At 45.1% G+C, this 26,647-nt stretch overlaps 2 protein-coding genes across 2 annotated transcripts in view; one reads left to right on the top strand and one right to left on the bottom strand.

Moving 5' to 3' along the window:
• The window catches only part of LOC308523174 (DNA-directed RNA polymerase II subunit RPB2-like), a gene marked incomplete at both ends in the record, with an annotated part of 40,712 nt that extends 34,380 nt beyond the window's left edge, over nucleotides 1–6,332 (top strand). Inside the window, 7 exons of the mRNA XM_081096894.1 lie at nucleotides 623–873; nucleotides 954–1,043; nucleotides 1,292–1,399; nucleotides 2,135–2,248; nucleotides 2,874–3,034; nucleotides 5,565–5,760; nucleotides 6,243–6,332. Coding sequence (XP_080953020.1) covers nucleotides 623–873; nucleotides 954–1,043; nucleotides 1,292–1,399; nucleotides 2,135–2,248; nucleotides 2,874–3,034; nucleotides 5,565–5,760; nucleotides 6,243–6,332 — 1,010 coding nt within the window. The remainder of the gene's footprint in view (nucleotides 1–622; nucleotides 874–953; nucleotides 1,044–1,291; nucleotides 1,400–2,134; nucleotides 2,249–2,873; nucleotides 3,035–5,564; nucleotides 5,761–6,242) is intronic.
• Nucleotides 3,478–26,647, bottom strand: part of IGFBP7 (insulin like growth factor binding protein 7) — a 66,348-nt gene continuing 43,178 nt past the window's right edge. Inside the window, exons 2-5 of the mRNA XM_081096905.1 lie at nucleotides 12,745–12,854; nucleotides 9,150–9,266; nucleotides 8,415–8,541; nucleotides 3,478–6,662 (exon numbers count right to left, since the gene is read on the bottom strand). Of these exons, the coding sequence (XP_080953031.1) occupies nucleotides 6,643–6,662; nucleotides 8,415–8,541; nucleotides 9,150–9,266; nucleotides 12,745–12,854 (374 nt within the window). The 3' untranslated portion in view covers nucleotides 3,478–6,642. The remainder of the gene's footprint in view (nucleotides 6,663–8,414; nucleotides 8,542–9,149; nucleotides 9,267–12,744; nucleotides 12,855–26,647) is intronic.

Below are 26,647 nucleotides of genomic sequence, written 5' to 3'. Positions count from 1 at the left end.
AGTACCAAGTGGGTGCCAACGGCAGCTCCGGCACTGGCAGTGGGTGTGAGAGGCGGCTGCCAGCCCCGATAGCCCCTCAGAAGCTGGGGGGATAGAGAAACCCTGAGGGGCGATCGAGGCCAGTAGCCGCTGCTTACACGCACTGCCAACACTGAGCAATTGGTGTGGGCTGGCGCTGGCAGCAGGTGCGAGTGCCAGGTGGGACCATGGTGCATGGGAGCAAAGAATTTTCAGTAACCACCAGAGGCTCGCCCCAATGACAGCGACTGGCGCCCTGCCTGGGTCTGGTGACCCTGTTTGCCTCCACCATCCCGCTGCGGCCCATGCCCACCATGTTCCGTGCTCTGCCTCCTGCTGCCAACTCTTGCCATGTTCTGTGCACGCCCCCTGGTAGTCAGCACACATCATAGCGATTGGTTGTTCCGCTGTTTAGTCTTTTTGCATATTAGCGTTTTATTATATAGGATGGTCATGGTGAATTAGAGATTCCTGTGAACTTCTCAGACTTAGAATTGATTTATGTATTTGGTTCTTAATCTTTGTGGAGAGGATTATGTGACATTTTAAATACTTTTCTATGTGGTACTACCATTCTAGAAATGCCATATCTGTTTCTTTGTAGGTATGAGGCATGCCATATATGACAAGCTGGATGATGATGGTCTGATAGCTCCTGGGGTCCGTGTATCGGGAGACGATGTTATTATAGGCAAAACAGTCACCCTGCCTGAAAATGAAGATGAGCTGGAGAGCACTAACAGACGCTATACCAAGAGAGACTGTAGCACTTTTCTCAGGACTAGTGAGACAGGCATTGTGGACCAGGTTATGGTAACTCTCAACCAAGAAGGATATAAATTTTGTAAAATAAGGGTGAGTATAGCTTTGTCATATTGCTATTTATGGAAAGTAAACCAGATGGACTTAACTAACCTATTTTTATATGAATTTAGGTACGCTCTGTTAGAATTCCACAGATTGGAGACAAATTTGCCAGTCGACATGGTCAAAAGGGTACTTGTGGTATTCAGTATAGACAAGAGGTAGGTATTTTTTATCTGCCTCACTCCTAACCCAGAGTCTTGTTGAATATTTTATTAAATCAAATTATTTAACTTAAGAGCCCAAAGGTGGTAAAGGCTTGACTTTTAATTTTAGTGTTGACTAAGTATATGAACATACTGTATTAAACAGAATTTAGGACACAGAAAAGTTCAGATGAGAGGAATCAGTTCTTGTTCCATAGCTAAGAGATTTAAGTTTAAGATTCTTTTAAAAAATTCATTTATAGGATATGCCTTTCACCTGCGAAGGAATCACCCCTGATATCATCATAAATCCCCATGCCATCCCCTCTCGTATGACAATTGGTCACTTGATTGAATGTCTTCAAGGGAAGGTAAGAGGTTTTCTTTAACAATATGAGTTCCAAACTGATGTTCTTTCCAAAATGATGATAGGTGATTTATCTTATATTTGACTCAGGGTACTTTGGAAGAAGCTAATGTGGCATAATCATAACCAGTCACAAATTGTTTATGATTTATTATGCCTTTTTTCTTTTTGCAAAAATTTGTAGTTATGGCTAAGTTGGAATTTTTATAAAACTTACTGTATCAAAGCAGTACACACACACACACACACACACGCATATATATGTTGGTTATCTTTTTATTTGTTCTTTTCTATAGATAAGAGTTAATTCATTGGTGGTTAGTTCATCGAGAACTTAAATTTATAGCTATATTATTAGCTGTTTGTGCGTCTTTCGGTGGAGGTTTTTCTGTTTTTAAGTATCTTGTTAGAGTAGAATGGCTGCAGCCTATCAAATAGAGGACTTGGTTTTAGGGCTTTAAAATGTATTTTCCTTGAGCCATAGGAAGTGTTTGGGAGTCTCTCTTTTTGTAACTGTTCTCATGGATAGCTTCCTATTTGAAGAGTTATAATTGAGTTTTTATTTTTTAGGTAAATTAGTTATAAATACTATGTTAATAAAACGAACCTATGATATTGTAGCTTTCCATAGCAGATTTTCTAAAGTTCAGAATCCTTTCTTTTCTAGAAAGGATTTTTACAGATTTCTAAGGGGAAATAGAAGGAAGCAGCCTTTTAAAGATTAATTTTTTTGGTAAAGGTTTCAGCTATCAAAGGCGAAATTGGTGATGCCACTCCATTTAATGATGCCGTTAATGTGCAGAAGATTTCTAAACTTTTGTCCGATTATGGCTACCATCTAAGAGGAAATGAGGTATGTTTTCACTTACGTATTTTTTTGTATGTGTGTAGTTTCATTCTTTTTTTCTTTTTCTTTTTTTTTAAAACATATTTTTATTGATTTCAGAGAGGAAGGGAGAGGAGAGAGAGATAGAAACATCAATGATGAAGCATCATTGATTGACTGCCTCCTGCGTGCCCCTTACTGGCAATCAAGCCTGCAACTCTGGCATAAAATCGTGACCTCCAGGTTCATAGGTTGACATTCAATCAGTGAGCCACACTGGCCAGGCCCTTATTCTTTTGTATGCTTACATGGCTGTATCAATGTAGTTTTATTCTTAAAGAATTTAAACCTTTTATTGAAGTATATACTGCAAATATGTTACAAATTATAAATGTATAGCTTGGTGAATTTTCACAAAGTGAACATCCCACATCCTGAAAATTAAATTGCCAGAACTCTTTTATGCATAGATGCCCCCTTTTGTGTCTCCCTCCAGTAACTACCTCCCCGCTCCACTCTACTGACATCTAACAGTATAGATTATTTTGCCTGTTTTGATTTTTATATAGATGGAATCATACAGTATATGTACATATATTCTTTGAACTTGTTTATTAATATTTTTAAGTCTGTGCTTCAAACTTTGTTTCAGGTCTTGTACAATGGATTCACTGGTAGAAAAATCACATCACAAATTTTCATCGGCCCCACTTATTACCAGCGTTTGAAGCATATGGTGGATGACAAGATTCATTCTCGTGCTAGGGGGCCTATTCAGATCCTTAACAGACAGCCCATGGAGGGTAGATCCCGGTAAGAGAGCTGCATCATTGTCTATTGTCCATAGTTCACATAGTAAAGGCAAGATAAATTTTTGTTTCTTTCCCTTTATTAACCAGTTAATGAGTTGGTTATCTAGCATCCTTCAAAGTTGACCAGTGATTTGTTTCTCAGTAATAACATTGGAAACTCAACTGATTTCATGTTTTTGTGTATTGAGAGTACTAAGGAAGCCATCACCATCCACCTGTCTGGTGATCTGAACAACGCATTTTATTTTACCCCCAAGCTGGGAAAACTTCTCATTCACTCATTCTTTCCACTCCCTTTGCCAGCAGCAATTTTACCATTTCAGGCTTGATTACCCACGAGACTCATTCATGGAAAAGCTACTTTATTGAGATCAAATTTTGTTATTCATTTTTGAGTACAGAGTTGAATTCTAGTAAGTTAAATGATAGCATGATGAGACTCGACTCTGTACTTCATTGTATTTTATGAGAAAAATTATATATATAAAAGGCTAATATACTAAGTGTCCCTCCCTCCGTCTGACTGGTCACTATGACACGCACTGACCACCAGGGGGCAGACGCTCAATGCAGGAGCTGCCGTGACGTGCACTGGCCATTTACAGGGAAATGGCACCATGTACCTGGCATCCACAAAGCAACACTTGGCTTCCCTGAAGTGGGACACAGGCCCCGCCACCACCCTGGAGTGACAGCCCACCAAATCACAGCAGACACTCCCAAGACCCCATGGCTCAAAATGCAGTCCAGGGCCCAATCTAGCCCAGAAACGGTGGCTGTGGGCGCCGGGTAATGATGTCACATAGCAGTGCCCAGCTTTCTTTCCCTAGCAACTAGCCTCCTTGGAGTTTCTTCAGCCCAGGAAGATTACTTGCTTTATAGCCAGGTGCAAACATTTTACACTTTAACCAAATGTCTGTGAAGCATTTTCTTGTGCCTCATCTCATTTGACCCTCACAGAAGTCCTGGAGTAGGTAGATAGGAGACTTGGTGGAATCCTATTTTCTTTTGATTAGCCAGAAAACGGAGTTTTAGAAAGCTTAGAAAATTGACCCAATTGAAAAGAAGTAAGAAATGGTGGATCTTGAAAATGACTTCAGGTTTTCTCACTGTGCAGAATATAGTCAAACACTGCTGCAGTTAAATATTTTACCCTTTGTTCTCCCTGTGTGATCTACAATAATGATCTGTGTTGTGTTGATATTTACTGCTGTGGTGCTGACAATTACCTGAAAGAGAAGTTGGGGTGCTTTCCTGGGCTGGAAAAAATTTAGCTACATCAGAAAGCAGGTCTAATTAAGCAAGTTTATTCTATATCCATACTAATAAAAGGGTAATATGCTAAGTAGACCGGATGTCTTCTGGATGTCCTTCTGGGCATCCTTCCAGACAAAGCCACAGCGGCTGCAAAGGCCGGTCCAGCACTACGGTCCCTTTTGCAGAGGCTGCGGGAGAAGGTGCCGCAGGAGAAGGCAAAAGGGAGAAGGCCAGTGCTAAGGGAAAAGGGGGAAGGTGGCAGTTAGGCAGTTAGGGGAATCAGGCCAAAAGAGGAGAGCAGTTAGGGGGATCAGGCTGGCAGGGGAGCAGTTAGGGGCATCAGGCAGGCAGGCAGAGGTGGTTAGGAGCCAGTGGTTCCAGATTGTGAGAGGGATCCTGGATTGTAGAGGGTGTAGGCTGGGCTTAGGGACACCCCCTCCCATGCACGAATTTGTGCACTGGGCCTCTAGTATATATATAAAAGTTTAAGTTGACTTGCGCATGCGTGATACATATCAAGCTCTTGTGCCAATCACATGCACGTGTTTCGATCTGTCATTGTCGATTGTGAATTTGGTTGACAATTCTTGGTTCACAAAATACCACGTGCGGGCATGCACATACATGTGATTGAAATTTCGTGGCCCATGCGCAGAAGTTGGTATTTTGTGGAAGAGCCACACTGAAGGGGCCAAAGAGCCGTATGTGGCTCGCATGCCGCAGTTTGCCGACTACTTCACTAGTATGCTATATGTGAGAATCTAATGTGTTTACTCTATGTGGGGACCTTCTAATGCACATTAAATAGTTGATTGACTTCTCACCTTCCCCCCCCCCATGTAGAGAAAATGCTAGGATATACAAATTAGAGTCTAGTTCTCCTTTATTAATGTCATTCTTTACCTATGACATTAGTCAAGGTGCTGTTGATATCTATATATATATAAAAGGCTAATATGCAAAGTGTCCCTTCGGGAGTTCCACTGGGAGAATGGGAGGTTGATCGCTTGCTATGATGTTTGCTGACCACCAGGGGGTGGTGCAGAACATGGCAGGTGATGAGTGACAAGGGAGTGAGGGAAGGAGGGGGCGGGAGGCTGGGGGAACTGTGTGGTGGAGGCACACAGGTAGCTAGGGAAGGAGGAGGCGGGGAGGCGGGGAACTTGATTGGCCCTGATGGCCAGCCAGGCCTAGGTACCCTACCTGTGCACGAATTTTGTGCATCAGGCCTTTAGTAGAAAATATTACAAAATAATCTGCTTTTCTCTTAACAGGGATGGTGGCCTGCGTTTTGGTGAAATGGAACGAGACTGTCAGATTGCCCATGGGGCAGCCCAGTTTTTAAGGGAAAGACTGTTTGAGGCATCAGATCCATATCAGGTTCATGTTTGCAATCTTTGTGGAATAATGGCGATTGCTAACACCAGGACCCATACATATGAATGCAGGGGCTGTCGGAATAAAACCCAGGTGTGTATAGATTTTCTTGCCAAGTGTTTAGGATATAACCATGTTGGGCTAATTACCCAGGCAGATTTAGTGTGATGGAACAGATTGACATTTTCACAATTTTGAATAGCATGCCTCTGTAAGATTCCTAGTTTTAAATGAGAAAAACAAAATTTGATTTTTCTCTAAAAATCAGTTTAAACTTTATTGTGCTAATATCACTAGGCTGTTCATTTTTTTCTAAAAGGCCTTGTACAAGAAATTTTTAAAAGTGGGTTTTTAAAAAGGCTTTTGCTTCAGGAGGGTGCTTATGTCTGGCAGAAAGGGTCAAATACCAAAGCCTATTAGGAGACAGAATCACCTTGGGCCAAGTTAGTAGGATGAGTTGTATCAGCCTATCCTTTTGTTTACCTTCAGCACCAAGTCTTTACCTTTTTCTGGGCTAGGGAAGTAGGCTCATTTCAGTATAACTTTGCTAATTACTTTCTTTTTCTTTCTTTCAGATTTCTTTGGTGCGAATGCCTTATGCGTGCAAACTGTTGTTTCAAGAGCTTATGTCTATGAGTATTGCACCTCGAATGATGAGTGTTTAGCTCTTTTAAAAGATTCTCAACAAGACACTTATCAATGCCTTTTGCGTCTTTTTATGATAACGACTTAAAAATAACAAGTATTGTGAGAAAAAGCATTTTATTTGTTTTGTTTGATGATATGCATACTTTTGTTCTGTAAACAGGTAATAAATTTTTGTAGATAGTCTTGATGTGTTATCTTTGTGTAAAGTCGGTGAATATAACTAAGGTGTTAGTGGACTGGATGAAAAGAAACTGGTTATTAGGCAAGAACAGGGTAGTAGTTATCCATGACTATGTTTAGCTATGCAGGCTAATATATTCTTCAGGTTTATAGCTTGGCACTTTCACCTGTTTAAAAAAAGAAAAAAAATTAGTTACATATATGTACATGGTTGACTTTCTAATTTTTATATGGCTTAGTGTTTCCAAATAAATGATGTTCAAATGTGGGGGATCAAGGGTATGTAACTGCATAGATCAATGATGGTGAACCTTTTGAGCTCGGCGTGTCAGCATTTTGAAAAACCCTAACTTAACTCTGGTGCCGTGTTACATATAAAAATTTTTTGATATTTGCAACCATAGTAAAGCAAAGATATTTTTGATATTTATTTTATATATTTAAATGCCATTTAACAAAGAAAAATCAACCAAAAAATGAGTTCACCTGTCACCTCTGACACGCGCGTCATAGGTTCGCCATCACTGGCATAGATAATAGATGGCGGAGTGCTCTTTAGAATTTGAGCTGTACAATTTTGAATGTGGAAGGCGATTTTGTCGTATTGGTCTGTGTGTAAGATATGGACTTTTTTTAAAAATATATTTTATTGATTTTTTACAGAGAGGAAGGGAGAGAGATAGAGAGTCAGAAACATCGATGAGAAACATCGATCAGCTGCCTCCTGCACATCTCCCACTGGGGATGTGCCCGCAACCAGGTACATGCCCTTGACCGGAATCGAACCTGGGACCCTTCAGTCCGCAGGCCGACGCTCTATCCACCGAGCCAAACCGGTTTCGGCAAGGACTTTTTTTTTTGATAAGAGAGAGGAAGTGAGAGGGAGAGAAACATCAGTGATGAGAGAGACTTATTGATCGGCTGCCTCCTGCACGCCCCCTACTGGAGATTGAGCTCGCAACCCGGGCATGTGCCCTTGACTGGAATCAAACCTGGGACTCTTCAGTCCGCAGGCCGATCTATTCACTGAGCCAAACCAGCCAGGGCAAGAGATGGACTTTATAGAACTGGCAGAGCACATTTCACAAACCATCAAATTGAGGTCCAGAGAGGCTAAGGACCTTTCCTTTGTCATCCAGCTGTCATTCAAAATTTAAAGTGGAGTAATTAGTGGCAGAGCTGAGACTGAGACACATGACTCTCAGCTGTTGCTCCATCTGTTTCACCTCCTGGCTTTACACATCATGGCTGAGGAGAATCTGATCAGACGTCTTTTACGTGATATTTCTTCCTTTCATACCGCAGATGAGTGATACACACAGAGGGATGGTTTGACAAATGCTGACAATCAATTTTGTTCTTATTTTTGGTTTAAGTAAAAGCCAATCCAGACATCAGTCTAATAGAACTATATACATGTAAAGTAGTATCATTCTGACACTACCAGGATGGGTGCTTAAGAGGAAGCTTTGACACGAGAGTGGATAGAGGCAGAACAGAGTTGGGTACTTGCCAATATACTCTCCTTTCTGGCTTTTTTTTTTTTAATACGAGCTCAAAGGGAAGTACCCACAATCATTTCCTTTTAAACGGGAATTTAATATAATAGTCACAACACCAAGGAAAAATGCCATGTGGATAGATAGTCATGGGAAATAGAAGCCATCTCAGTGAAGTTTGAGTTTTTGTCTCATGTATAAGGTGAAACAATCTAAGTTTACTGTAATAACAGCATTCCATCAACCACCCAGATGTACTTCTGGAGCTGTGTGCTCTACATTTTGATTATACACTTAATGCCCCTGTGGATTCCTGACATTACAGAATTTCATTAAGGGCTGTCGGATACTTTCTAACTTGGTTCTGTTCTTTATTAAGCAAAAGCACGAGTTCTTAAGTGGCTGAGATGTAGTACCTACCTTTAGTCACTGGTATTTCATGTATGCTGTCTACCACTGTAATTTTTGCTGATGCTGAAGCTTGTCCTTGAGAGTTGGATGCATGGCACTCATATTCTCCAGCGTCTTCCTTACTGAGTGGAGATAACTGTGAATGGAAAAGAATCGTTAGTGCCTATCTGCTGGTCCTCTCTTTTTCTAGTGGTCTCAATGAAGTCGTCATAAGTTTCCTGTGATGACCAAGGAATTCACAGCAAAGATACTGCTAGAAATAGTGCAAGCCCCATGCTAGGAGAATTACACAACTACCGGATTTGGTTTGCTGGGGAGATGCGTACTCTGAGGAAATGTTACCGACAACTTTCGGTCACATGCAGAGGTTAACAACTGCAGAGGTGCACACGACAGTTGGAGGAAGACCTTGATAGGGTGGGTGTGTGATCTCAGCACTACACAGTGAGTATCTACAACTACCAAAGGTCAAGTAAAATAACTATTAATCAGTACTTGATTAAAGTACTTAATGCGTGGATCAGGTCTGTGATCATTTTGCTTTGACGCAGAGGAAAAAAAATTAGTTCTTATTTGTTGGTCATTTCCAAACATCCAATGAACTTCAGCTGTTTTCAGCTGCGTCTGAAAGTGGAGCAGCAGCTCCGTGTGAGTGCTTCCAGCCGGGCCGTGCACCGGGCGTCTCTGCCAGGTCCGTGGTGTCTAATTCCAACAACGAGAGCCTGGCCAGCTCCTGCTACTCACCAGCACCCAGCCAGTTACTTCGTGCTTTTCTGGGCCACCTCGGGTCTGAATGGCCAGGTTGTCCCGGTCACCAGGCAAGAGTTCTGTCCTGTGAAATCTATTATCATCCTTTTTGACCTGCAAAAAAGAGGGAGATCGTCTCTGCATTCTCTGCACTGAATCATCAACTTGGAAGCGGCCACGTTTCTATAATTGCACAAGGAGTACATCAGACTTTTTAAATGGGTTAAAACTAGCAATTTTCGTATTTTTCCTGAATAGGTACATGAAAGATCCTCATCCTGTCAGTTTCCCTCCCTATGTTTTAAGTTATACAGCCTTACATGTATGAATGTACTTTTCTGCATGCTTGGGGAACACACATCATGCTCTCCTGCCCCGGACACCATCATTGACTCATGCCCTTATACATTCTGCTGCCCTGCTGGGCCTTTCCTTGCTTGCCAAGACATGTGTGAGCGGCAAACGGTATCGCCCAGTGCTAGGTAGGTTTGGTGCTTGGGACCTTCTGCAGGAGCCCAGGTGCAGGGGTTCTTTCTGCAACAGCCTCATAATGAAAAACAGTAGGCTGAGTTAAACACCAATTCTTTGAGGGCTAAGGGTTCACCAAGTATGTACTGAAGTCCTGAGAACAAAAACGCCTGTCAAACAAATGCCTATGTCATTCTCATAACAAAACTTCCTGCCTATCTATCCCTGTGTATCTCAGGAGATTCAGGATGGGTTAAGATAGTCCGTTTCCTTGGTTTGAGGCCAACAGTAAACACTAACTTTTCCCCCTTTTTATAAAGGCGAACTATGGCTCAGGCCGGGTGGCTCATTTATTTAGAGTGTCGTCCCATGAACCAAAAGATTGAGGGTTCGATTCCCAGTCAGGGCACACACCTAGGTTGCGGGTTAATGTCACAAGGTAACTACTGACCAGGAAGTCACAGACCACTCATGAGGCTGTGACCACCACAGAAGTGCTGTCGCCTGGTGTCGGGAGAGAAGGCGTGTCCTGTTAGTTCGGGTGTTGCTGAGATCCTTGAGCATGAAAGACATGCCCCTTGGAACCTCAGCGTTCTATTACTCATTTGTACCCACAAACAGTTCCATGCTTAAAGTGGAGTTGGACATGGGGATGCATAGAAAGCCTGTATTCTCAGCAGTTTGGTACAAGGACAGTGGGGAGAAAACAAATGTCCTGTTTAATTATTTAAGTCATGACTTTTAAAGTGAATTGACATGGGCCAAAGTAAGAAACACATTTTTGCACTGTGATGTGGCACATACAAAAGGAAGGTTTTAGGAAATGATATCTTTACTAAATGGGATGCCTTAAGATATTTCCTGTCCTATTTTTTATTTTTAAGAAACTGCAGGCTGTGATTTCTACATTACACTCAGAACTCACTGGTGGTTCGTGATCTGCAGGTTGAAACAACTGCTTTATGCCACCCATGTGGCAAATTACACGATGGAGGCAGAGGAAAATCAGCAGAGCCTAGCAGCTGCGTTTTTGCTTGTTTCTGGCAAGTTTGTAGAAAATTATTTTTTCCTGTCCCCTAACTCCCCACCCCCCAGTTGACAAGCCCTAAGGAAGCCCATGGGATCTGCCCCACACAATCCCAGAAGCTTAAAGGAAAAGATTCCCCGGGCAGATTTATTCCCCTGGTGTGTGTGCACTAGCTGGGGAGGGGCAGAGAAAGGGTTGAAGAAATTACTCGCTTCCGGGTTTGTCAACAGGTCACAGGCCCTGGACACTTGGGTCCCCCTGGCTTCCACTGTGTGGTCCCTAGAGCGCTGCGGAGCTTTGTATGGACATTCTTTGGAAAGATCGTTTCTCCGCCTCTCACTCCCCAACAAACCAGTAGCCTCCAAACACGCAAGGAGGAGCGGCAGCAGCTTTCACCGTGAGGCCAGAAGGTACACAGCCATCAGCTGCATTTCTGCTCTTCAGTGCTTCCCACTCCCCTTTAAAAAAATAACTTACTGCGGTGAAAGAATGTCACTGCTTCCTTTAACAGCAATTTCAGCTGCAAAGGATAGCTGTAATGCAGCTAGCTGGTGCTGTCTCTGCCCACCCCCAGGCATTTTCTGGAAAAAAACACTGCCTTCATTCCCACCAGAGGGCCCGATGGGGGCGATGCGGCCTTCTGGCCACAGGGCGGCGCCAGAGGTTGGCAGGTGACCCAATGTGAATCAAGGTCCCGCAGGGGGACTTTTACAAACGCACTAGAAAGAGTGGAACAAAATTTCCTCTGGGATCATTAAGCCGTGATCATGTGAACTCGGAGCTGCCAGTGACGATATCGCTCAGTGTGGAGGAAGCTTTCTGAGGTGGAAGGAAAGACTAAAGCCAGTACCTTGGGAGCAGAGTCAAGAGCCAGGAGGCTAGGCACATTGTATCTGGATCCAGCTGCCCTTGAAATTGGAATCACCACCCCACTCGACTTCCACTATTTTTGCCTAGACTAGTTTGAAGTGAGTTCTACAACTTGCAACAAAAAAAGAGTTCTGGTGCCAAAATCCCTCCCAGAGTTCCAGAAACTGCTCCTCTGGTCAGACACCAAGCCAACAAAATCATCAAGAGACCATCATCCATCTTAGAACTTGCTGGAGAAGTAAACCTGCTACAAATAAGTGTCTGGTTATGCCTTTTTACTGAAATAGATTTCCTGTTTGTTTGCACTAGTCTGATATGTACTTAATAGGATTTTCGTGGGGGGTGCTAAAAACGAGTCAAAATATACAAACTGGGAAACATAAAATACTGCACCGTGCAATCGTTAAGTATTATTTGACCTGGCAAATAGTTTCCCTTCTACAGACATGCTGAGAATATGTTGTCCTTCAAATTGGAAGATAGTTACACAAAACAATACCAACTGAAGGGAAACATTTCCAGGAATAGTAGCTAACAAGCAGTGCCAACTACATACCTGACAAGCCAGGTGATTTTACCTGCTTTACTTGATGTCATCTTTTCAAGCTACTTTCATGACACAGAGGAGGAAACGGAGGCTTAGAGCAATGGCTCTCAATCTAGGTGATTTCCCCCCAGGGGACATTTGCAATGTCCAGAGACCTGTGTGGCTGTCACACTGAGGGGGTGGGTACTACTGGCATGTAATGGGTAGAGGCCAGGGATACTGCTGAACATCTTACAAGGCACAGGGCAGCCCCCACAACACAGAATGATCTGTTTCAAAATATCAACAGTGCTTGAGGCTAAGAAACTCTGACTTAGAGAGAACTCAGCCAACCTGGCTAAGGAACTCACCCCCCAATGGGGACACACCCCCCCATGCACACACATGCTGACACTCACACTGAAGCACAGGCATGCTCACACACGCACACACATGCATACCGAGGGCGAATTTGGGTGTCAGCATTATAGTTTCCCAGTTCCTAAGGCTCCCTAACAAAAGCAGAGCAGGGGCTATTTGGCGGTCAGTAAAAATGTTGGTTAGATCCCAGGGATGTATCTAGAAGATTGCCATAAGGTTTCAAGGAGGAGCAGCAGGCAATGGAACCGGCTGAGGACTTTAGATTAGTACCGTCCTTGTGCAGTGAGAGAGGATGTGTTCTTAAAATCTGTGTCACTGACCTTGTTCCAGATGAGGACAGGGGTTGGGATTCCGATGACCTCACAGCTCAAGTACACCTTGGCACCAGTGACATTCCAGATGTTTTTTGGGGGCGTCACAATGGAAGGACCTACAAGAGAGGGCACAAAGCCAAATAAATTTTTTAAAAACAATCTTTAGCATCAGTCAGCATGCTAGGAGATCAATACTTGATTTTGTTTATGACGCTGTCCCCTCTGTGAATTATCTGAAGCAAATTTCAAAGACCAGACTGGCATCCCTTGGCCACTAGCATGACTTTAAGCTATGCTTTGAGAATATGTACATCTAGACAAAAACAAAAAATAAGTAGGAAGAAAATTTTATTGTTTATAAGATTTTCTACTCTCTCAAGTCATGCTTAAATTAATTTGAATTTACCAGCTGTTTTGCATTATCTGGGTCTTTCCAATTAATAGAGTGAAGATTTAGTTCCAAAATGTTCCATGTTTTTCTTTCTTGTTTCTTTCTTGTTCCATGTTTTTCTTTCTTGTTTCTTTCTTGTATTTTTAGTTATTGGGGGAGGGGGGGCAGCAACATAAAACAATCTACAACGATATTTGAAAATGTGTTGAGTACCCTGAAAAGATGGTAGGTAGTCCCTGCCTTAAGAAGCTTGGAATCTGAGGTTGGCAAGTCAGTGGTGATAAGGCAGGGATGGTAACTTTTATTGAAGAGATCAACATGAGGTGCTGTGTGCCCTGGGAGACACTTTTGAACAGAAGTGGCCTGAGTGTTAAGGAAGAAGGTGGAAGGATGAGGCAGTGGGTAAAAGAGAAGCAGTGACAGATCTACTGTGTGTGACCAGGGCCCTCAAGGAGAGGGCTCTTTTTAGGATTCTCAGTTTCCAGGTCACTGGCAGCGGGCGTGGGCAAGTGGGGGCACCTGTGGAAAGCATTGTCTGATTTGAGTCCTGGGTGTGGGACCACCAGGGAGAGCCCAGAGTGACACCTCCTATCCCCTCAATCCTGGCACACATCCCTCTCCTTCTCTATCATATCCCCTCCAGTAAGAAGGTCCTTAGCACCAACATCAATGTACTCATCCTTTTTGTGACAGAAGAGTCCTTGGGGTTGGCAAACTCTGGCCTGTGGGCCAACTCTATCCTGTTACTTGTTTCTACATGGCTTGTGAGTGGTCTTTACATCTTTAAGTGGTTGGAAAAAAAAAGAATCCTATACAGTAAAGTCATAATATGCAAATTGACCTAAAGGCCAAACAGCAGAACAACTATCCGGATGACCATCTGGACGACCATCCAGGTGATCATCTGGGACCATGTTATGACACCCACTGGTGCCAGGCCAGCCAACGCAGTGCAATGTGATTGGTTGGGGGCCCGGCCATCACCCCATGATTGCCCCACAGAGGGAGGCCCAGGCCACCGACCAGTGGGCTGTAGCAGGTGGGCGGGGCCTCTCTCTGCGAGAGAAGCACAGGTCCCAGGTGCCAGAGGGAATTTGGTGCCAGCAGCCAGGGGAAGGCAGGCCTACTCTTGCATGAATTTCGTGCATCAGGCTTCTAGTATTTCACAACGTGAAAAATTTAAGAAATTTACAGTTCATTGTCCATAAAATAAAATGTTATTGGGCCCTGTCCGGTTTAGCTCAGTGGATAGAGTGTCGGCCTGTGGACTGAAGGGTCCCATGTTCAGTTCCGGTCAAGGGCACATGCCGGGGTTGCAGGCTCAATCCCCAGTTGGGGGCATGCAGGAGGCAGCCGATCAATAATTCTCTCTCATCATTGATGTGTCTATCTCTCCCTTCCTCTGAAAATATATTTTAAAAAATGTTATTGGAACACAGCCATGCCCAGAGTGGAGCATTTGTGGCAAAGACTGTATGGCCTAAAGTATTTACCATTTGGCTCTACAGAGAGATAGTGCTGATCCCTGCTCTAATCAACGGAGAGGCAACCAAACCTAGGTAAGACATTAGGGGAAAGTCTCAGGACTTCAATGCGCTACATGTTACCCAGAGCAGATGCAAGTAAACCCAATGGATGATTTCTGGTCCAGCTCTGAAATGCAACACCTTTTTATTTTAAATTTATTGATTTTAGAAAGAGAAGAAGGTGTGTGTGTGTGTGTGTGTGTGTGTGTGTGTGTGTGTGTAAACAAGATTTATTGTTCCCCTTATTTATTCAGTCATGGATAGGTTCTTATATGTGCCCTAACGGGGGTTCGGACCCACAACCTTGGCATATCAGGACCATGTTCTAACCAGCTGAGCTCTCTGCCAGGGTGAAATGCAATGCTTTTGAAGCTAACAGATACTGAAAGATCTGTACTCCCAGCTCTTTTCTGCTGCGGTGCCAGCTCCCCAACATCTGCAGCAGGAGAGACATACAACCTACTTTTTAACAGGTGGAACTTGGAATTTTACTTCTGCTAACTCTGAATGCCGGGTTTCAGGCCCCCAGGGCCCCCAGAGAGACCAGGGACAGTCCACAGAGGAGGGAGCAGAGCTGGGGCCTGGGCTCCGGGTGGGACAGCCACCACTCCAGGACCAAACTTATCAGGCTACATGCGCTTCTCGGATAAATGAGTTAAGAATTCCCTCTGAATGCCTGGCTGGTGTGGCTAAGTGGTTGAGCGTCATCCTATGAACCAGGAGGTCAGGGTTCGATTCCAGTTCAGGGCATATGTCCAGATTGCAGGGTCAATCCCAAGTGTGGGGAGTGCAGGAGGCAGCCAATCAATGATTCTCTCTCATCACTGATGTTTCTATCTCTCTGTCCCTTCTCCTTTCCTCTCTGAAATAAATAAATAAATGTATATAAAGAATTCACTCTGAATCTTAGCTCTCTGCTGCCTTGTGTCTTGCAGCCAAACGTCTAAGTGCAGGGTCAGCTTGCCTCAGAGTCCTGGGAAAGGCACAACCTCCCTTTAGGCCTGGAAAGTTTTCTGGCACAATCAGCATTCAAGGGACACGAAGTCTCCCCTTTTGCAACAGGCTATTTCCAGTACACCATTAATTTCTCGAAACAGAAAGGAAATGCTCCCGGCATGTAAGATTTTTCCCACTCATCTGAAGTATTAGAAGCTGATACTTTTTTAATCCCTGGGGCATCCACCCCCACCCCCCCGCCCCGCTTTGCAAGAATGTGCAAAACAATCAAAGTTTTGAAAGCCCAAAATATATTCCATGCTTCCTTCCCTCTGCACCATAGGCTTAAAGAGGAAGCCTCTATCTTGGCCAGGGGTCTTGGCTTTTCTGTTGCAAACATGGATGTGGTGAGCCTGGTGGTGCTGTGTTTATGTGTGTTTCTGGCTCTGTCTCCGATGCTTCCTAGTCTGACGGCACCAACACAGGACCTGCAAAGGGCTGGGCCGGGCCTCACCCCACCCCAGGCTTCCTCCCGGGCCCTGGGACCACAAGGGCTTGGACACCACAGGACCGGATCTGGCTGGACTTTGAACTACATTCGCTCACCTCTCTCAGGGCCCCCATGTGGCTTTGTCCTCTTTTCCACAAGAGGATTCAGCAGGATGACATAAAAGCTCAGGGGATCTCAAGGGACTGTTCCGAGAAGAGATTTGGAGGGCTTGGAACAAAGCTGCCTTTCACGTATCAAAGCCACACAAGCATTGTAAGGCGTTTGCACTGGGAGGGCTCAGCCTTGCAGCAAAGCCCTGATTTTAACCTACGTGTCTCCCTCTAGTCAGGCAGTTAGTCACCCATCTTGGTCAGGGCAGAGAGCGCACAGGGACGTGTTCCTGCCTGATTTCCCGCCAGGGCATGCTATAGATTCTTCCCAGGGTGTAACTTAAAAACCAAGATAGTCTTTGTTTTAATCTAGTCCAATTTATCAAGTTTTTCTCTTATGATTTATGTCCGATTAAAGAAATTTTTGCCTAGCCCAAGTCCAGAGAGATCTCCTGTTTTCTCCTATAAGCTTTATGGTTTCATCTTTTGCTTTACTAGTACACTTGTGGCCCATCTTGAATTAATTTTTGTGTGTGCTATGAACAGAGGTCTAGGTTCATCCACTTCCCCCAAAGGACATCCACTTGCCTTGGCATCATTTGCTGAAAAGACCATCCTTTTCCTATCCTATATAATAAAAGAATAATATGCAAATTGACCCTAGCAGCAGAATGACCAGGAACGACCAGTTGCTATGATGTGCACCGACCACCAGGGGGCAGATGCTCAACGCAGGAGCTGCTCCCTGGTGGTTAGTGCACTCTCACAGGGGACCTCTGCTTCGCCACAAGCCAGGCTGACAGCTGATGTCCGATTGTGACAGCTGAGGCCCGTTCCCCTGGGAAGTAGGGACATTCCTAAGCTGGCAGGTGGAATTCCTCGAGGGGTCCTGGGCTATGAGAGGGTGCAGGCTGGCCTGAGGGACCGTCCTGAATGCACAAATTTTTGTGCACTGGGCCTCTAGTTGAATTATAATGGTGCCTTTGTGGTAAATCACCATACATGAGTGAGTCTACTTCTGGATTCACCATTCTGTTCCACGGTCTTGTGTCTATCCTTGCACCAACAATCATAGTATAAATTTAGAATGAATTGTATTAAAACTGAAGCACTGAATAGAGGGGATCCATTATATTCATCTCCCTCTAAGCTCCTCCTTATTCCAGGAAGCTGAACATTTGAGGAGGAAAAAGAATTATCCTATATAATCCTATATAATAAAAGCATAATATGCAAATTGACATGTTGGTTGGGGGTGGGGCCAGTGAGCAGTCAGCACCAGGCCAGATAAGGTGCATGCCAGCAGGCAGAGGGAGGGAACGGCGATCGGGGGACACCAGCAACCAGTGGCGGTGGAGGGGCGATTGGGGGGGGGGCAAAAGGGGGCAGGGCTAGCTGGCCATCACCTGATTGGGCCACCCTGTTGCCTCCCACAGAGGGAGGCCAGGCTGCAGCTTAGGCCCACTCCCCATGAGAACAGGCCTAAGCTGTCAGTTGGACATTCTCTGAGCCTGCCCTGACCAGGAGTTGAACCAACAACCTTTTGGTGCATGGGACAATACCCAACCAACTGAGCCACACCAGCCAGGGCAAACCCACAAACACTTTCAATGAGAGCCATCACCGGGGGTTCAAGATTAGGACAAATTACACTATGGGTTCCTCCTCTCTCCCAACCCCTGGAATACATATAATACTTTTGGTTAATGGGCTCAGTCAATATTTGGTCCATTCTAAAATCATAAATGATTCTGTCAATTCTGCCACCAGGCTATCCCTAGAATTCTATAAAATTTCTAAGTAACAAAAATCTGTATTGCCCGGCCGGTGTGGCTCAGTGGCTGAGAGGTTGAGCATTGACCCAAAGGTTCTGTTCTACCTCAGGAGAGTGCTCAGCAAAATGACTCTTTACCAAATGATTTCTAACTCTTTCCACTCTGCCTTCTTTCCAAGAATGCCAAACCAGGTCCAGAATTTATTTCTGTTTGTAAGAATAAAGGAACTTTCAGTTCACTCTGAGCTCATTTTCAGGCAGAAAGCTCAAAATCAATCCTGGAGGCCAGGCCAAGGACAATAATAAACACTACCATCTAAATCATGCTCCATGTTTGGGTTCCACTTAAAGCAAGTCTCAACATAGGTACATGAACAGGAACAAACAGCAGAATAGGCTCAACTATTTATTTATTCTTACCCTTGTTCTGGTAAGGACTTTAGACTGCTTGCATACACATGTGTCTAGCAAACATCCTGTACATAGAATTAAATGACTGCCCACGACCTCCCTGCTCCCCTTTCCCACCCTAGGCAACTCCAGGCAGCAACCAAGCCATCTGTAGTGCTGCATGGTGGCTGGTGTGAGAACGTCTATTCCAAAGCTTTCTCCACCTCAAACCCATCCCTATCTTTCTGTCTCAGATGACTGTACCCAAACTAGGCTACTCCATTTTCTTTCTTACATTTCATGACTCAGCTCTTATTCAGTCTCTTTTGATTTTCTCAACTCTTTAAGTTCATGTGGCAACCCCTTATTTATTTATTTATTTTTTATAATTCTTGTCTAGTTATCCTAGATGGTGTCTTTAAAAAAAAATCATTTCTTGAAAGGAAAGAGGAAGAGGAAAGAAGGAAAGAAGGAGGTGGAAGAGAAGGAGGAAAAAGAAAGAAATGAAATGAAGAAAGCCAGATCCTAAATGAAGATGTAGCAAGGAAGAATATGTTTCAAATTTGGAAGAAAATTAAATTTTAATTTAATGAAGCAGTGCCTCCTTAAAAGTACCTAGAAGGAGCTAGGTGTCTCCTGAACAGTCTCCACCTATCTGCGTCCCACTCCTCAGGCCCTTTGAATTGAGTTCTAGATCAATGACCCACAGATGAGCAGAGGACTTTCAGAATATTCGATTATAACCCAGAAATAACTACGTTCTGAGAAATCACTAAAGCTATAAAAAAAGGAAGAATTAGAGATAGATTTTAAAAATTAAATTTATTGGGGTGACATTGCTTAATATGGATGGATTTAAGCCTGGATTTTTTTTAAAAATATATTTTATTGATTTTTTACAGAGAAGAAGGGAGAGGGATAGAGAGTTAGAAACATCGATGAGAGAGATCGATCAGCTGCCTCCTGCACGCCCCCCAGTGGGGGCGCAACCAAGGTACATGCCCTTGACGGGAATTGAACCTGGGACCCTTCAGTCTGCAGGCCGACACTCTATTCACTGAGCCAAACCGGTTTGGCAAGCCTGGGATATTTTGACTTGGTTCTGAAGAAGCTAAAAAGGGCAGTCATCACAAAACACACACATGTCATGAGGAGAAGACCTTGAAATGGAATTAATTTTGAACTTGACTAGCAATTCATTCATTTATGGTTTTACATAAAATTGTAATAAAGAAAACAGAGTTAAAACTTATCATCCTATCAAAACATGGGGATAATCTAAAAGAAGTATGTGAACAATTTCCTAGGCTCCTACAGAGCACAAAACACTCTTCAGACATGACCTAAGATGTCCTTACTATGTTTCTATTAAAAAACCAAAAAAACAAAGCACTCTTGGGGACAGAAAACTTGGCTCTGGAACCGTGTCTGCCAATTATAGCCAAGTGACCTTGAACCAGCCACTTACCTATTTTTACAGAAGAGGAAACCAGAGCAGGTCTGAAAATCTTCTTGGGCTTGGAAGTGAACGTCCCTATCTTGAATATGTCTGAGAGCACAGTCACAGGCACCTTCAACATCCATGAAGCTCTGAGGTTCTCAGGTTGTACCACCTGGCTTTGGACTCTCATCCCCTGAAAAACCAGCCCAGTGTACCTCCTCATCTCCTAAATGTATGTATCTGACTGACAACAAAGTTCATTCTCCCAGTGAAGGAAAGAAAAAAAGAGCTTATCAAGGTATCAGCTGTTACCTAGCCAAATGCTTTTTATCTGAAAGAGCTACATAGAGGCTGTTAGGAGAAGTCATGTTTTGAAGTTGAAGATACTCCATTGAGCTTGGGAAATCATGAAAAGTTAAATTCTCTTTAAGAGTCAGTTTTTGTCCAATTTTGTTATTGTATTTAACCACATACTGGTTTTGGCTTCATCGCCTCCTTCATTTCCCCCATCACCTCTTCCATTTTTACCCTACAAATCCACTCTTTCCTACTTCTTACTTCAACCCAAGCGCATGCTCTGATCCTGGAAATCATGCTCTCCTACCACTACCTTCTCATTACCACTTTGCGTATGCTGATGTCCTTGCTACTGGAATGTCCTCCCTCCTCTCCTATTATTGATGCCCTGCTCTTTACTTGAAGCTCTAAGTCTCATCTCCCTTTGACATTTTGTACAGCTCCAGCTCCCACTTAGTTCTCCTCTGCGACCCTGCTGGGTTCAGAGTTAGTGCCACACGACTTAGTGCACCCTTGTTCTCGAATGCTTTCCCAGCTGGGCTAACGGAAGATGCCGGTGTCCTGATGCAGTCAGAACCGAGTCAGGAAATCTGGAATCAGGTGTCCTTCGTGTTCATTGGAAGGAGGGGCAGTCAAGAGTGTATGCAGTGGGAAAGGGCATCAGTAAATTAAGAATAAAATAACATTACTAGAGGTCAGTGCATGGATTCATGCACATTGAAAGGAAATTAATTAGAAGGTGGACGTCAGAGCGGGACTGGGCTAGATGGGCCAGACACACCCTGGAGCCAAACCTCCCACAGTCCCTCCCTGCCCGGCTGCACCTGGGGCGGTGCCAAGCTCAAAGGGCATCTGTGAAATGAGCGGGGCCCCTCCAGCAGGTGGGGTCCCTTGGCCTGGCTCGTGGGGATCGTGCCGAAACCAGCTCTCCAACATCCCTCAAGGGTTCCTGGAGTGCGAGAGGGCACTCTGCAAAGTTGCTGTCACTCAGCAACTCCTGCGTTGAGTGTCTGCCCCCTGGTGGTCATTGTGTGGCATAGCTACCGGCCGGTCATTCGGTCACTTAGGCTTTTATATATATAGATTAGCCAGACAGAAACTGAGAATATAGCCACTGTCCTGAAAATGCACCAGTGTTCACAATGCCAAGGTATCTAGCCAAAGTGGGGTTATAGCCACCCCTTTCTTATCAGATGGAAGATCATTCATTGAGATTTTTTAAATCCTCCACTTAACTTTCTCTGGATATAAGCAATGATTCTTGGCCACTCACCAACCAATTAGTGTATGATCAGGGGATGAGAATTAATTTAAATATATAGTAATCAAGTGAATCCTAATGAGAAGAGTAATGTGCTAGGAAGAAAAGGTAGTCTCCCACATGCTGGCTTACGGTATTTGCATTCTAGCTCTCACTGAGTATGTATTAATGTGGCTAAGACAGCTGAGTATAAAGACTTCTGTAAGTTACAGTAGGCCTGTAAACCACACTCATCTTGACTCTCAGTGATGCTGGGTCCTGGAATAGTTTGTGCAGAGTATGTGTATTCACACCAAAAAAGGAGGGTTTAGGAAAGAACAGAGATACCACATATGGAGATAGAGTCCACACAACTTGGCAAAAATCTGCAGATTGAGTTCTGATAACACATTGAAGGGAAAAGCACCAAACAACAGTACAAAATGGGAAAAGAATAGTAGGAAAGCATTATGGCCAAGACGGGGAAGAAGATGAAACACGTGCAGACTTCCTGATATTAAATTAGGGGAAGCAGCAACGGTACGGCTAATCAAAGAGCAGAGCCACTTGCCAAGGCAAGTCATTTTGGGAACTTCCAGAGGTGCGGTGATGTGGCAGCTGGACCTCAGAATGGAAATCTAGCTCACAGTCTCAAGGACGTCAGCCGAGGACAGCAAGAGCAGGAGAAAAAAAGGACTAAACCCTCAGCAGCAGAGTTCAGATTTAATTTCAGGGTATTAGTTTAAGGAAAAGTTACCTAGTCATGGTAGCTACTGTTAATTATTTACACTTTAGTGGGGATGAAAAACCAATAGTTTATCATGATGGGGCCCTGCCAAACATTGGCAGGGAAAGATGTGTAAGAATTGCTTCCTTTTTTCCAAATATAACCTATTGCGGTGGGATGGGGGAGGTTCAACACATTTAGATTGAGAATCAGATGCTGGGGAGGTCATGGTCTGTAGTGAGTTTGGAGCACAGACTTTGGAAGCAGGAATTCTGCACTACCGCATCTGAGTTATGTAACATTGTACATGTTGTTTAACTTCTCAGTTTATTCATCTGTGAAATGGGGCAGTAACACCTAAGTCTTTATCAGTGGTTCTCAGCCTTCTGGCCCTTTAAATACAGTTCCTCATGTTGTGACCCAACCATAAAATTATTTTCCTTGCTACTTCATAAATGTAATGTTGCTACTGTTAAGAATCTTAATGTAAATATCTGATATGCAGGATGGTCTTAGGCGACCCCTGTGAAAGGGTCGTTCGACTGCCAAAGGAGTCACAACCCACAGGTTGAGAACCGCTGCTTTAGATGATCAGAAAGATTAAAAAAGATACAGCAATTAGCACAGTCCCTGGCCTGGGGTAAATGCTCAACAAGTATTAGCTATTGTTTTTATTTCAAAGTAAATTCCTTATGACTGGAGCTGAGACAAACTGCTTATCCAGGGAATGAAGGCAACACATCCCTTGAACCAGCGGTGGCTGGGGAAAGAGATGGCATCTGAGCAGGCCCTGCAGTTCAGAAGCAGGCCTCTGTCCAGGAAGGTTTCACCCTCAGACAGTAGGGGTGCAGAGACAGGAAAGCACCACCCTGCCAGAGGAACAGCGAGGGAGCCCACCAGTCTGGCTCGGGGAGAGTGCTGCGTACAGGAGAGAAGCTGAGATCCCAGCGTCTCTGACTGTTGGAGTGACATGACTCAAGTGGCAACTTCAGAGACCTCTGAAGCAGGATTGAGACAGGCTGGGATTAGAGACCTAAGTCAAGTTTGTAGCAACGGGACAGAGAGGGAAGAGGCAGACTGGAGGGACCTTTCAGGACATTGCTTAGCCGCCAGCCACTTATTTACAGGGGCAGCCCATCTGCAAGCTGACTTCCCAATACGATACCAGCCTGGTGATGGCATGCGCGGACCCTGTAAATTACATTTCCAACTCGTCGTTGCCTCTGGGTTAATGAGACACCCCATGCTGGCTCCCATCTCTGATGCTGAACATCTTCCTGGAGTGTATTGGGCTATTTTTCTGTATAATAGACATCACAGCACTCAGATGTTTTTCCATGATGATTGTGAATCTTGCAGTGCCTCAAAATTATCACCCTGAGTTTCAACTTATCATGGAGCATAAACAGAAAGTTGACTCTTCACAATTTGTTGCTTGCAAACAAATCCCTTGTGTGACCATGTTTTCTTATTCTTTTGCTCTAACTTGAATGGGTCTAGCACAAGAAAGAGTAGGGTACTGACCAAGGGTCTGATTCCCACCCCCACCACTGTCAGCAAACGCATTAGCCAACAGAGGCAAATATCAACAGCACAACGATTGAAATTTCTTTCGAGAGCCAAATTTTTTAAACTCAAACTATATAGGTAGGTACATTGTTATTAACTTAATTAGGGTACTCCTAAGGCTTCGGAAGAGCCACACTCAAGGGGCCAAAGATCCGCATGTGGCTCGCGAGCCGCAGTTTGCCGACCACGGGTCGAGGGCCATCCTTGGAGGAAGGCTGTGTTAGGTAAGGTAAACCCATGAAGGATTTTAGGTTACGTTCAGATGCGTAAGGTGGAGAGATCTCTCTGGTAGGCACATGGTGGATGAGCTAAGCAGGCTGTGCCAGCCACCTTGCCAAGGGATGAGCTCATTTATTCAGCAGCCCTGCCTTGGAAGCCAAACTACCATCATAACACCAGCCTGACTGACGGCCACACCAGTTAAATCCGCCGGCTGCATTTTTATTTGGTTTGCGCACAATGGAAGAACTGACGTCGCAGGGAGCACCTTTATGAAGGGAAACACCCTAGCTATGTGAGTGCACCTTGTTCCTGGTACCATAGTGATGGAAATGCTTTGCACCACATTTCACGGGCCTGTCCTGTCTGGGCTATGACACACCTTAAATTCAAAGAATTAAAACTTAGGGTCACCTTTTCCTGTTCCACAAGCACTGAATTGAGTGGGGGAGTTTCCCAGGAGGGACTCCTGGGATTCTGGGATTCCTAGAAGCCTGCACAGTCAGTTCCCGGAACACTTATCTTTGAGATCCTGCCCACCCTCCCCCTACAAACCCGGTGCCGGCTCTCAGGCGTCAGGAAGTGTTTCCCCCCGGAGCTGGAGACTTCTAGGGCCCGGAGCCCGCAGGCTCACCTGCCCTCTGAGCTCAGCCTAGGTCCATGGGCCCTGTCCTATCACAAGGGCTGCAGTGTGTGGGGTCCCAAAGAAATAGATGGTCTTAAACCTGCCCCTGGCGGGAAGGAAGTGAGGGACTCCCACATGGTCTTCAACTCCAGGAGGGTTGGCCTTACTAAACCCAGTGCCTAGAACATCTAGGAAAGCTGAAGAAGGTTGAGGCCTGAACTCCCAGGAGGCCTTGGGGGACTTCTGCTCTTCCTTGTCCAGTGGACAGCCTGGGTGCCGGAGAGCTTCCCACTCTGGGTCTTTAGTGGAAGGTCAACGTCCTTCAGCTCCCTGAGAGCTAGGGAAGCCCTCAGTTCCACGCTCTGACTGAGGGAGGGCTTGGCATTGTAGGAGCCACAGCAAATCCTCAGGCCAGGCCCACGGCTCCAGGAACAGCCTGAGGAAATTGGCCGCGCAGCACAGGGCCCCTGTTAGACTAGGAGTTTCCAAAGATGGTAGGTTTGTTCAGTCTCTTTATGCATGTTGGAAAAGACCTCGCAGAGGGGTGCCAGCAGGAATAACTGGCACCAGACACACCGAGCCACACAGGCAAGCTCCCCACCTGGAAAGCAGCTCTCAGAAGGGTTCTGTCTCGCAGTGCTTGCCAATCCTGGCTCACACAGGGCTCCCCGGAGCTCGACTCAGTACCCAGGCCTGGGCTGCACTCCCAGTTTCACGTTGGTCTGGGTGTGGCTCCTGGCACTGGCATTGTTTAAAAACTCCTTGGGCGGAACCACTTAATTAAAACAGAGCAGGAGCTAGAGGATGAGAAAGGCTGGAGGGTGGAAAGTAAGAGAGGAGGAGAGGACAGATTTGAAGACAGAATGTTCCCCAATCTTTTTAGCGAGAGTCCAGACACGTGGGAGACACAGTATTGAAGGAGAAGAGAGAAAAGGCCCAGGAACTGGAGTGAAGGGTGAAGGGTATAGGGACCTGATGACAAGAACCACTTCATTACTGTTACTATCATTGCTTTAAGCCACGTGGGGAACGGTGAGTCTTAACAGTTCTCCTGTGCTATTTTCCCTTTTCCTAAAATAAATTATTTGGTTCACACCCTCAGCCCCACCCCTGCCCCTCTCCTGCCTTCCTAATTCCTTCCCTCAATGGCAGTGGGCAGGGTTGGGGCTATGTCCGGAGTTTGTGCGTCTCAGTTAAAATCCGACTAGATCGGGACCCTTTCCTTTGCTCCTCTGGTGTCAGATTGCCTCTCGTTAAGGACCAGGAGCAGGAAGAAACACAAGGGCTCTGTGTGTGAGGAAACAGCCCGCTGGAGGCCGGGAGCAGAGCTGGGCCCACTGTGCGTGCCCCTGGCATTTCCACTTGGTGATGTTTTTGCCGTGGGGCTCTGGCCTCCTTTTCACTTCTCTCTTGGTTACTGTAGCCTCCTTGGCCCACAACCCCAGGCACTAATCAGCCGACATAACAGCTCCCCGTGTTCTTTCTCCGTGTTTTTCCCTCTTCCCCCGTGCCCTCTGGTTATTTTCTGTGCTCCTTTGTGATGCTCACAGGCTGGAAAGCTCTCAGCTGTTTAGCCCAAGTCTCATCCTTTGTTTGTCTCTGCTTTGCTGGGTGTTCTCGGATTTCCTCCCAGCTTCCTAGTGGACCGAACATTTCTTTCCCCCTGTTCTGTGTTCGCTCGTGCTGCCCCTCAGGCTCAAACTGGAACAGAACCCCCTTCTCACCCCGTCCGTATATGTGTCCTGGGAACTTATGATGCCTGGGACTGTGCACTCGCTTCGTGCACCACTGTGAACACCCCATGTGTTCCAGCACAAGTACAGACCTTCTTTCTGCATCTGAGAGGAAACTCACATCAGACAAGATGCTGGCTGGGGGTGCAGGGGACCATCCGGGCTTGGAAAAGAGCTAGGATGTTCAATGAGGCTCAAACGGGTAGGGGGGACTCTCTGATCACAGGGTAGGAGACCCTGTCTAGTGGGAACTGGGGGGCTTTGAATAAGGATTTTGTATTTTTCACTAGTTAGGCAAGTCACACTTGCTCTGATCTGGTGGGGGACAGCCTGGCGTCCAACCTGTTGGGGGTGAGCTCTGAGACACGAGGAGCAGATAAGGGAAAGCTACACCCACAGACAGGGGAGTAGCTGCCCTAGAAGAGGGACCCTGGAGCCTGG

The sequence above is a fragment of the Myotis nattereri genome (genome assembly GCF_964212035.1).
Source record: "Myotis nattereri genome assembly, chromosome: 1".
NCBI classification, from domain to species: Eukaryota; Metazoa; Chordata; class Mammalia; order Chiroptera; family Vespertilionidae; genus Myotis; species Myotis nattereri.
This window is presented reverse-complemented; position numbering and strand designations above follow the sequence as displayed.